This window comes from Eptatretus burgeri, chromosome 2 (genome assembly GCF_056783735.1).
Source record: "Eptatretus burgeri isolate ZD-2024b chromosome 2, Ebu_testis_v1, whole genome shotgun sequence".
NCBI classification, from domain to species: domain Eukaryota; kingdom Metazoa; phylum Chordata; class Myxini; order Myxiniformes; family Myxinidae; genus Eptatretus; species Eptatretus burgeri.
In genome coordinates this window covers 31,687,669-31,699,734 of record NC_140962.1, presented here as the reverse complement: position 1 = coordinate 31,699,734, position 12,066 = coordinate 31,687,669, and the positions used below count along the sequence as shown (strand labels likewise).

The 12,066-nt window shown below is 50.8% G+C and overlaps 1 protein-coding gene across 5 annotated transcripts in view; it reads left to right on the top strand.

Annotated features, from left to right (window-relative positions):
* The window catches only part of SMARCAL1 (SNF2 related chromatin remodeling annealing helicase 1), an 87,958-nt gene that overhangs the window by 31,811 nt on the left and 44,081 nt on the right, over window positions 1-12,066 (top strand). For all 5 annotated transcript variants that reach the window (XM_085866720.1, XM_085866697.1, XM_085866705.1 and 2 more), the window contains 5 exons: window positions 4,011-4,061; window positions 8,238-8,501; window positions 8,632-8,682; window positions 10,807-10,990; window positions 11,774-11,924. In XM_085866720.1, coding sequence (XP_085722846.1) covers window positions 4,011-4,061; window positions 8,238-8,501; window positions 8,632-8,682; window positions 10,807-10,990; window positions 11,774-11,924 — 701 coding nt within the window. The remainder of the gene's footprint in view (window positions 1-4,010; window positions 4,062-8,237; window positions 8,502-8,631; window positions 8,683-10,806; window positions 10,991-11,773; window positions 11,925-12,066) is intronic.

Below are 12,066 nucleotides of genomic sequence, written 5' to 3'. Positions count from 1 at the left end.
TATATATATATATATATATATATATATATATATAATATATTGGTGCATCCCAGGGTCGGAGCGAGAAGACCACGAGGGAGGGGGGAAGCAATCTCGGGTTCCCACCAGACTCTCCGGAATCACAGGCCGTCTCATACGGATAACTCAGTGACACGGCAGGTCGCTAATCGATCGTGAACGCCAATAACTCAACCACGTTGCCTCGGGTCCTCCGTCAAAGGTTTAACCGGTTACCTAATTTCCGGCGAACACCCCCTCTGTACGCTTTGTCCGAAATGGGTCACCTTCCCAGGTCAGATGCAGCCGTGCGACACTGCCAAGGACGTACCGGCTAAAAGAACGGATCATTGGGAAATAAAGTCCCGGCTTGGCTAGGATACGGACCATGCTGGATCAATGAAATAAAAGACAAAAACGAGCTGGGAACATTTCTACACAATCATTTATTAACAGGCAGGCAAGGAAAAGCATGTTGCACAGTGAATGTAGTTTATTGTTTCATGTAAAGCAGGGATTGAAATAAATTTGAGAGGTGCGATGTCAAGGCAAGCAACTTGCAAAGCAGATACAGAGCAGACTTGTACCGATTATATCTTCTACAATCTTAACTGAAAGCGAGGACTGGCACTAACACACACACACACACACACACACACACACACACACACACACACACACACACACACACACACACACACACACACACACACACACACACACACACACACACACACACACACACACACACACACACACACACGCACCCCGATAAAGAGGAGTTGATGAGAAGAAAGGAGAGGAGATGAGGTTAACGGTCTCTTAATACCTTGCACGGTTGACCGACTGTGCAACCCAGTATGTTTTTGGGGGATGCTCTGCTGAGCGATCCTTCCTTGAGAGTTGGCACGTCGTCATCTGCTTGGCTACGGTGCCAGTGCAGTGCGTGCACTGATCCAGAGAAAGGTGGAGGCCATCTGGTGTGAGGAAGGACTTTAGGTGGAGCCAGGTGAGTAGGTTGTGCTAGCGGTGAGAGGCAGTCGGATTGGGTGGGTGGGTGGAGAAGGCTGAGTCAGCACGTTAGTTCAAAGGTCGAGAGACTGGCAGATGGAGTAGGCGGATCCAGACGGTGATGGTAAGATGCCATTGCAATCAGCGCACAGACCCAAATGAAGAGGTGCATGCTGCGTGCCCTGTACAGTGTGATGGTAATTATCACGGGGCTGCGTGCGTGTCCGCTATTGCTCATTCAGTTATTTATCACAGTGGTGATCCTCACAGGCGGCTGCCTGAATGCAGTTCCGGCCCTGATCTGTGTCGTGGATTGAAGGAAAGGATTGGATAAAATTATTAGATGCAGATTTGGGTTGAAAAGAGTGCACCGTGTTCGCTCGGGGTGATGGAGCGCCAACGGCGCGCTCGCTCGGGATGACCGAGCGCCAACGGCCCGCCCTCTCGCACGCTCGCTCGGGGTGACGGAGCGCGAATGGCCCGCCCGCTCGTTCGCTCGCTCGGCGTGACGGAGCGCAAAGGCCCACCCGCTCGATAGCTCGCTCGGGGTGACGGAGCGCGAACGACCCGCCCGCTCACTCGCATGTGGTGACGGAGCGCGAACGGCCCGCCCGCTCGATCGCTCGCTCAGGATGATGGAGCGCGAACGGCCCGCCCGCTCACTCAGGATGATGGAGCGCGAACGGCCCGCCCGCTCACTCAGGATGATGGAGCGCGAACGGTCTGCCCGCCCGCTCGCTCGCTCTGGGTGACGGAGCGAGAACGGCCTGCCCGCTCGCTCGTTCGGGGTGACGGAGCACGAATGGCCCGTCCGATCGATAGCTCGCTCAGGGTGATCGAGCGCGAGCGGCCCGCCTGCTCGGGGTGACGGAGCGTGAACGGCCCACTCTCTCGCTCGCTAGCTCGGGCTGACGGAGGCGCATGGCCCGCCCGCTCAATAGCTCGCTCGGGGTGACAGAGCGCGAACGGCCCGCTCGTTCGGGGAGACGGAGCGCGAACGGCCCGCTCGTTCGGGGTGACGGAGCGCGAACGGCCTGCCCTCTCGCTCGCTCGCTCTGGGTGACGGAGCGCAATCTGCCCACCCACCCGCCCGCCCGCTCGCTCCGGGTGATTGAGCACGATCTGCCTGCCCTCCCGTTCGCTCAGGGTGATTGAGGCGATCCTCCCGCTCGCTCGCTCGCTCGTTCGGGGTGATTGATCGCGAACCGCTTGCTCGTTGGGGGTGACTGAGCGCGAACCGCCCGCTCGCTCACTCGTTCAGGGTGACGGAGCGCAATCTGCCCGCCCGCCCACCCGCCCGCTTGTTCGCTCGCTCGGGGTGATTGAGCACGATGCGCCTGCCTGTCCACTTGCTTGGGGTGACTGAGCGCGATCCGCTCGCTCGGGGTGACGGGGCGTGAACCTCCCGCTCGCTCACTCGCTCAGGGTGATGGAGCACAAACCGCCTGCTCGCTCGTGGTGACTGAGCACGAACCGCTCGCTCGCTCGGGGTGACGGAGCGAGAACCGCTCGCTCGCTCGGCGTGAAGGAGCGAGGACCGCTCGCTCGCTCGGCGTGAAGGAGCGAGGACCGCTCGCTCGCTCGGCGTGAAGGAGCGAGGACCGCTCGCTCGCTCGGCGTGAAGGAGCGAGGACCGCTCGGCGTGAAGGAGCGAGGACCGCTCGGCGTGAAGGAGCGAGGACCGCTCGCTCGCTCGGCGTGAAGGAGCGAGGACCGCTCGCTCGCTCGGCGTGAAGGAGCGAGGACCGCTCGCTCGCTCGGTGTGAAGGAGCGAGGACCGCTCGCTCGCTCGGCGTGAAGGAGCGAGGACCGCTCGCTCGCTCGGCGTGAAGGAGCGAGGACCGCTCGCTCGCTCGGCGTGAAGGAGCGAGGACCGCTCGCTCGCTCGGCGTGAAGGAGCGAGGACCGCTCGCTCGCTCGGCGTGAAGGAGCGAGGACCGCTCGCTCGCTCGGCGTGAAGGAGCGAGGACCGCTCGGCGTGAAGGAGCGAGGACCGCTCGCTCGCTCGGCGTGAAGGAGCGAGGACCGCTCGCTCGCTCGGCGTGAAGGAGCGAGGACCGCTCGCTCGCTCGGCGTGAAGGAGCGAGGACCGCTCGCTCGCTCGGCGTGAAGGAGCGAGGACCGCTCGCTCGCTCGGCGTGACGGAGCGAGGGCCGCTCGCTCGCTCGGCGTGACGGAGCGAGGGCCGCTCGCTCGCTCGGCGTGACGGAGCGAGGGCCGCTCGCTCGCTCGGCGTGACGGAGCGAGGGCCGCTCGCTCGCTCGGCGTGACGGAGCGAGGGCCGCTCGCTCGCTCGCTCGGCGTGACGGAGCGAGGGCCGCTCGCTCGCTCGGCGTGAAGGAGCGAGGACCGCTCGCTCGCTCGGCGTGAAGGAGCGAGGACCGCTCGCTCGCTCGGCGTGAAGGGGCGAGGACCGCTCGCTCGCTCGGCGTGAAGGAGCGAGGACCGCTCGCTCGCTTGGCGTGAAGGAGCGAGGACCGCTCGCTCGGCGTGAAGGAGCGAGGACCGCTGGACCGCTCGGGGTGACGGAGCGAGGACCGCTCGCTCGCTCGCTCGGGGTGACGGAGCGAGGACCGCTCGCTCGCTCGCTCGGGGTGACGGAGCGAGGACCGCTCGCTCGGGGTGACGGAGCGAGGACCGCTCGCTCGCTCGCTCGGGGTGACGGAGCGAGGACCGCTCGCTCGCTCGGGGTGACGGAGCGAGGACCGCTCGCTCGCTCGCTCGCTCGGGGTGACGGAGCACGGACCGCTCGCTCGCTCGCTCGGGGTGACGGAGCACGGACCGCTCGCTCGCTCGGGGTGACTTATCGTGGCAAAAGTGTCTGTGGTGAACGAACTATTTACTGCCAATTGGCAAAACAACAAGGCTGGTTTGCAAGAAATATGTTTGAGAAATTAAGATCATCATTTCATCGGAGTTTCATTGTACTTTGTTAATCATTTCACCTGAATCATAATACACATCACATTGCATCTGAATCAATAATATGTATCCCATTGCAGATGGTGAGAGTAAAACGTGGAGCTTTTCCACAGAAGATCATGACAGCCTTTGTAAGTATTCTTAGATATACGCTGTCAGTATTCTTAGATATGTCGGGGGATTGGTGGGGGAAACTTGGGCTTGGGCCAAAACCTTTTCTACCTTTCTCATACACTGCTTTTTTTTTGCACAACATGTGAGTTAGGATTTCATTTGTGGATTTTATGACACTTCAGCCCTTTAAGTGTCTGACCTTTTCAAAGAAAAGTTTGAAAAGTGTGAGGCTCATGAAAAAGCAAGGTTAAATTGACAATGGGGAGTAGTGGGGAAACAATTGGGGATAATTAATAACAAAGGGAGGAAACATTTAAATCAGAAAGTAAGATGGTTCGGTTGGGAAGGGTTTATTGGGGTTTTCAATATCATTGGTCAGGGCAGGGTATGACACGAGGTGGCGGTGCACTGCCTGCTTGAAACCCTGGAGCGGAGTTAGTACAGTCAAAATGTCGGATGACCTCCCACAAATTGCAACAAAAGCAAACTCAACAGATTTTGATTCCTGGATATGTCCTAAGGGATCCGCTGGGGGGGAAGTCCTGAAATCATGGAAATCCAATATGGCCACCACCCGGCTTTGGGGAAAATGAGAAAATTGTGAAGATTGATATTTTAATATGTAAATATGTTTTTCTGCATTGTAATAGTTTCTAGTTATGGTCAGTATATTGATATACAAGAATAATTATAAAAAAGTGAAATGTATTGAGGGTAAAATAAAAGATTATAGCTTTTTTTGTCCAAAAAATGTCAATTTTTTGTCCCGAAATTTTTTTTTTTACCTGATACTGATTTTGGCTCCTGGACAAAAAAAAATAAGAAATGTTGAAGACACAAGATGAAATCAAGTCTATGGCAATACAATACAATTATGTAAATCGTTGAAACATGACAAAATTCACAATTCCACTCAGGGCAATCACATCTGCCTGACGAAGGTTTCAAAATGAAAATTCGCATTAAACTCAGAAACTACATCCATTATAAACTTACTATACATGTTGAGAAAAATCAAGCGTATTACAGTTAGAACTCGACATTGTCGTCGTCATCCTCATCATTGTCACATGGAGTGTTTGTGCAGCCAGAGTCCCTGCAGTTTCCACAAGCTGGAGTGCACTCAATGTTGTGCTTCTTGCATGTGCATCTCATGGTGCTACATTCAGCCTGGCAGTTGCACCTAATGACACGTAACATCTTTTCAGGAGCTGGAGCTATTGATGTTTGAAGTGCCACAAAACCCTCGTCACACTTCTGCCAACCCCAGTCTGTCTGGAGAAGTTCATCTGCACATCCCTTCCATTATTGGACTTGCAGATACAAGCGCAGGCTGTGATACTTTGCTGCTTCTGATGTTGGTGGTAACGTCTGTGGTTGCACGTGAGAGGAGCTCCAAGCCACCTTGTCCCAGTACCGCTGATAGCAGAGGGTGTCCAGGGTGTCAGTTGACTTTCCGTTGTAGATTATCACCAATGTTTTTTTTCTCCTGCATCTGCCACATCACATACGGAAGCTGGATATGTATCAAAAACATTGGCCTGCTCACGGAATGTGTTGTTTGCTTTGAACTTTTTGAGGGAAGCTCCCTTTCCAATTCCATGAAGAAGAGATGTCATGTCACACCCAAGAACTGCATGTAGAAACAGTATGTGCTTGCATATGTCTGTACCAATCATTTTCTTTGTCGCCTTGATGTTTCAGATGCGAGGCTTCTTCGTGTTCTTCTTTGGCTCGGGACTTTGGCATTCTTAACAATTAGAATGCAGAAAAACATATATTTACATATTAAAATATTGTTACGAATTTCCGCTCGCCCGGCGTGCGATCGGCCACGTAACTCAAATCGCGACCTCGTCGCCCACCGGAACGGACAATTCAGTCGTGACCCTCCGTGGAACTATTGCCAGGAGCTAGTCACGGGTTGGTCTTTCGACCACACCACAATCGTGCCAATCGGCCACCCGCGCAGGATAGGGTTGTTCGCCAAACTCGACCTACCTAAGTACCTGCGTGGGTAGTTAACCGGGCGATCGTACCTCGCGCTGTCCGGCCTAGGGCACGAACCGCTTAAGCGGTCTGTTCCGTGCTTCAGTGATAACCGAGCGGTGTTATCTCCGGCCCCGACGGACGTGATTATTTACCGGGTGCTTACACCCTTCTACCAATTCCTTCCGTGATGCAAGATGGAACTTTCAAACAATGGAAAGGACGCAACGAAACGGGGAACAGTTCGACAAGTACATTTATTCCACACTCAGACAAGGCAAGCACATTCACAGCCATACAGTAAGAATGCAATTTACAAGCAAGAGTTACAACCGAATAAAGCAATGTTTATTTACATGCACTTAAACAGCTTCTACTTTACAAGACACGGTGCCACAACACGCATTCAAAGAAAAGACCCCCTCATAGACAAGGGAGTCAGACTGGGCCCGTGGGCCTAATGCGCGTGGAACCTGGATGAGCGGCCAGGTCCACGAGACCGAAGGGTCCTACCCGCGCCCTCGTGGCGGGCAAGCCGCAATGTTAGCGTAGCTGCGCCTGGCTTCGTGCCCCTGGCGTGGTCGGCGAGCTCTCTCCGGCGCTCCCCGTCTGCCTTTCCCGTCGGCTTCGAGCACCGTCTCCCGACTCCACTGCCCCGCCGACACTGCAGACTTGACTTCTTATGCCGACACTCCGCCGCTGCCACTCCACTGCTCCCACTTGGTTCTTGACTTTCTGCCGACGTACTGCACCTTTTTTTTTCTTCGTTGTGCTCCTGCTTATATATAGCCCGGGGGAGGGGCGTCTATGTAAATTTCTGGATCACAGCGGGTTCGGAGGTGGGGCCACACTACCCGATGCTCAGTCATTGGATGGATGAAAAGGGGGCGTCAAGCATTCTTGATCCGATTTTTGAGGCGAAAGGAACGCATTCACAACCCATGGCCCGGCGTGTGGTAGAAAGGCGGAGGTGGTGGGAGTTTGGTTGTTGGCGGGCGTTGTTTGAGAATGGCGGTGAAGCGATGTTTGCGGGGTGGAGTTGTGAAGGTAAAGAGGCGAAGGTGGTGGTGTTTGAGTTGTAGTTGCTTGGGAGTGATGTTGGTGGTAGCGATTTGGTTGTTGGGGGATGATTGGTCCAAAATAATGATAGAGAATAGAGAAAAGAAAAAGGGCTAACTCAAAGGATCACAGCCCTGTGAACACGGAAATTCCCTCTAAACAACGGTGGAAAAATCTAACTACACACATACTTATCGTCATAACTGATCTAAGAACCCTTTATGGTGTATTGCGAATTTCCACAGCCGTAACAATATCAATCTTTACAATTTTCTCATTTTCCCCGAAGCCGGGTGGCGGCCATATTTGATTTCCATGATTTCAGGACTTCCCCCCCGGAGGATCCCTTAGGACTTTTTTTTTCTGTCACTGAGGACATATCCAGGAATCAAAATATGTTGAGTTTGCTTTTGTTGCAATTTGTGGGAGGTTGACCAAATATTTCTGCTAAAATGCCTGTACTAAGTAGGAAAGAATAGCCTCTGAAAAGTGCTTCCATATTTGCTCAATTGGCAAAATGTACAGACAACTTTGTGACCATCAGTTGGAAGGATCCACAAGATATATTTTAAATCGAAGAAATGACTTTTGAATTGTGCGAACTTTTGCCTCTGAGTTTAGCCTGGGTTCAAATTCCAACCCAGCTATTAACTGTCACTGTGGTGCTTCGCATGCAGGGCAATTAATCGATGTGCACCGTCCCTTGGATAGACGTTGAGCCAAAAGACCTGTCTGTCAGCACTGGTCGTTGGCAGACATTAAAGAACCCATGGTGCTCTTCGCGAAGCGTATGCAAGCTATTGGCGGCACCCTGAACAAATTTTCTAGTTCCTACTCTAACCGACTTAGTTGAACATCAGGCTGGGCCAGCTAGTTTGTGGAAGACTTGGGCCAAAACCTTTTCCCAGCTGACCTCACAAGAAGGTGTGATTATTGTGTGCACAACTGTATCTTCCTTTCAAATAAACTCCTGAAACTTAAAAGCTTTCTCATTCTCCAGTTACCTGTAACAATTTTTTTTTTATCAACCGCAAGAAAACTCTCCCCTTTCCTTCCTGGTTTGAAAATATTAAACGTTAAAAAAAAAATAAACCTGATGTTGGTAATATCATGGTTGGTGTCTCAGTTTGCTCTACTTTTGTCAGTGTCCGATGTGCATCAGATCCCAGGAGTGAGGATTGAACCTTTGCCAGGCAGGACTGCTCCACCCCCCCTCAACTCATCCTCAACACCATTTAGCGGAACTTTCTCGGTTGCAGCGGTGATGCTCGTATGCCACAACTGGCGGAAGCCACGTGCGGTAGTCCGTGGGCAGTGCGTGCTGATGTCACGCTCGCGGTTCATACTGGAGGTGCCATACCATGCTGACGTTGTAGCTCTCTGCAAGGCAGTGAGGTCTCGAAGCTATGGTGAGGAAAAAAACGACTTGAGCTTTAAATAATTCGACATACAAATTGCATTTAAGTTGTTGGTTCACATCGGATATATTAATTTTGTTTTTATCCTGATTTTCTGTCACTTGTGTATTTTCCTTTGTAGATACGACTACAAAGCAGTGGAGCTTCTTGCTGGAAGACTACATGGATTTGAGTAAGTTTTCAAATTGGAATTTCCACTTGTCAATTCCATTAATCTCTCTTCATTTAGCCATATCAATGCGAGTACAGAATCACTACAACATCAAAAAAAATTATTCTAGAAATGTTATTGAAATCTAAGAAGCTCCAAGTATGCAAAGTACAAATCCGAAACATACTCAAGTCACTAGAACTGCATTCGGTAGAGCACATATCTCTGCCAGGCTGACCAGTTTAAGTCTTATATCCCACTGATAGGCCAGATCTGCATCCGAACTTTAACCAAAATCGAATCGGCTTCCTCTTCTCACCAATCCAGCTCATCCACTAAGTTTCATCAAACTTTTTGAGCTATAATATATCGTTTTTGTCCTTAACTCTCAATGGTGAAGAATCACTTTTAAAATTCTAGTATCCAGATTCGGATCTTCACCAAAATCTATTTGATTCGTCCATGTCACACACCCCACCTCTCCACCAAATGTTGGCCGAATCCGTCCCCAACTTTTTAAGAAATCCGGATCACAGACAAACAAGCAGGCATGAATACACAAAGCAAACCTTTGCTGGAGGAAGTGATGCAGACCTCCACCAAATGGTGCATTCCAATCCCTCAGACCGGCAAGCAGCAGCTTCTTCGCTCACTGCAGATCTGGATAAAATCACAAACTGGTCCAACACGTGGAACATGTCTTTCAATCCAGACAAATCTCACACTCTCACTATGTCTCTTCGAAAGGACCGTTTACAAAACCCCCCCATCCACTTTCTCAACAATCCTCTGGAAGAAGTCTTTTCTTTCAAGCTTCTAGGTCTCACTATCTGCTATGACCTTTCCTGGGAAAGTCACATTTCCAACCTCGCCTCAAAAGCCAGTCGCCGACTGGGAATCCTCCGTCGTGCTAAGTCCTTCCTCGGCCCTCTTGAGCTCCTGACCACTTACAAAGCTTTTGTCCGTAGCCTGATGGAGTACTGCTCTCCCCTCTGGGCTGGTGCTCCTGCCTCCCACCTTTCTCGGCTTCACGCTGTCGAAACCAGGGCTTTTAAGATCATCGGCATCTCCCGCAATGAAGCTGAGTCTTTGGGCCTCTCACTCAATCACCGCAGGTTGGTCGGTGGTCTTTCTGTCTTCTACCGACTCCTCTCCAGCCTTGCTCTCTCTGCGATTTGTCCCCACCACATTTCCACAGGGCGCTCAAGGTCCGCCAACAACCCCCTTCTGGTAAAACTACCAAAATCACGAATCGCTGCTCATCTTCACTCTTTCATTCCTCTTTTTTCCCGCCTTTGGAATAAACTTCCTCACTCTATTCTTTCCCATTCTTCCCTCCAGGCTTTCAAAACAGCTGTTCACCACCACCTCTTATCTTCCCCCATCCAAATCCTCGATCTTTTCTACCCCCGATAATCCACCCAAGCCCACTTCCTTCATTTCTCCTGCTTTCCTTCCTGAAAGTACCTGAAATGTCCATCTTCTCTTCGCCATGTTCCCCGTCCCATCCCCATCCCTCTCCCTTCCACAGTTCACCTAATGTGTCTGTTCCCCACTGTTTTGTCCCTTCCACTCCCGCCCCTCTTGTCTCATGCCTCCTTGCTGTGAGTTGTGTGTTAGCTCTCATACGAACCTCGACCAAGGTATACAAAAAAAAAAAAAACTGTCCCAGACTTGGCAGATAAAAAAGTTGAATATAACATTCTTTCATTCATATTTACTTCTGACCAGTTGTGAACGTTTCCGTGGCTAGAAATAATCCTTCGACAGGTCACCACTTTGTGGCATGATGTAGGTATTTACACTGAGCAGCCATGGGAATCAAACCCACATGAGTGAAGATAATGCAGCAAGGCTCTACCCAGTCTACCACCAATCTCCTCTGTGACATATACAGGAGATGTAAAGTGTAATATTTTCCTTCTGCACGACTACTATGGAATTGCAACATGATTATTACAGGGCCAGAGGGATATTGAGAGAAGAGTGTCCCTTCTTAATACGGTCACTCAATAAAATGTGTAAAACGTCACCAAAAAAGGCTTACGGAAGAATGTTAAAAATGGAATTAACAACTTTTAAAACTATCCAACTTTCTTTTCCCTCCTCTTTTCCCCTCTCTTCCTGCTCCTCTGGTTTCCCTAGTGGAGCAAGCCTGCCAAAGTCACGTGTTTGAAATCGAACCTCTTCCCCAGGCTGTGGTCCAGGCATTCCTGCCTCAGTTTCAGAAATCTGATAAACACCGGGAGCCCATCCCTGATGCAGACCTCTCATCCGTGGATCAACAACTGACCAAAAACTTGCTGCCCTTCCAGCTACAGGGCGTGAAGTTTGTAACGCACCACAAAAGTGCTTGTCTGAATAAAAATGCATTCAATTTCACTTGCACTTTAGAAGGGGATTTGTGAGGGATAAAGGATTCAGCTTAACCAAGCTTTGAGGACATTAAGTTTGTCATTGCATGTTAATCAGGCTCTTTTTTTGTGGTACTGTCCTTGATCTACCAGTTATCACATCAAGGTAGTCCTTCCTTGCTAATGATGATCAAAAGAAGGGTGAACTGTTTTGTTGAAGGTACTCGTATGTTATGCCTGGTGTTGGCTTAATGACTGGAGTGGTGGGCTTGGGATCCTAGGGTCCTGAGTTCAAATCTTGCTTGGCTGTTGAATTAATACCAGGTGGGGTTGACTCAGCCTGTCATTCTGAGTTCGGCAAAATGAATACCAGCTTGCTGGTATCCTCCGGAGTGGTGACCCGTCCAGGATTGTGCCCAATAGCCCAGGAGACTGCTTAGGCAGCACCAACGCTCTGCACAGAGTATGGTCCCAATGGATGGATGGATAGACTCGTGTTTCTGTAACAGAATCAAAATGCCTTGCCCATAATGGGTTTATAAGAATCTGTCCAGTTCAATGTAAATTCAGTTTTCATCACAGCATTTGCCGCTACTCATCCATGTTCATGCTGGGTAGGCTCTATGAACAATACATCTTTGAGAAGTTTACAAGCAAATGCTTAATGATCTTACCACAATGTCCATTACTTGGAACTGCATGGAATATTTAATGCATTCAAGCATGTATGAGTGCAACAATCCTTTTGCTGTTTTTAGCTTTGCAGTGGCACGGGAAGGGAGGTTGCTCATTGCAGATGACATGGGCTTGGGAAAAACAGTGCAGGCGATCTGCATAGCAGCTTATTATCGGCAGGACTGGCCGCTTCTCGTGGTGGCACCCTCATCAGTTCGATTCACCTGGGCAGAGGTAGGGTGATGATAGCTGCAGCTTTTGCTGTCGTCAATGTAATGGGATTTTGTTGCTGTTGGTGTTGTTGTCACCGTCCCCCACCCCTTTCTCTCTAACTCCAATATAGTTTGGAGTTCTGAGCAAATTTGAATTTGAGCCA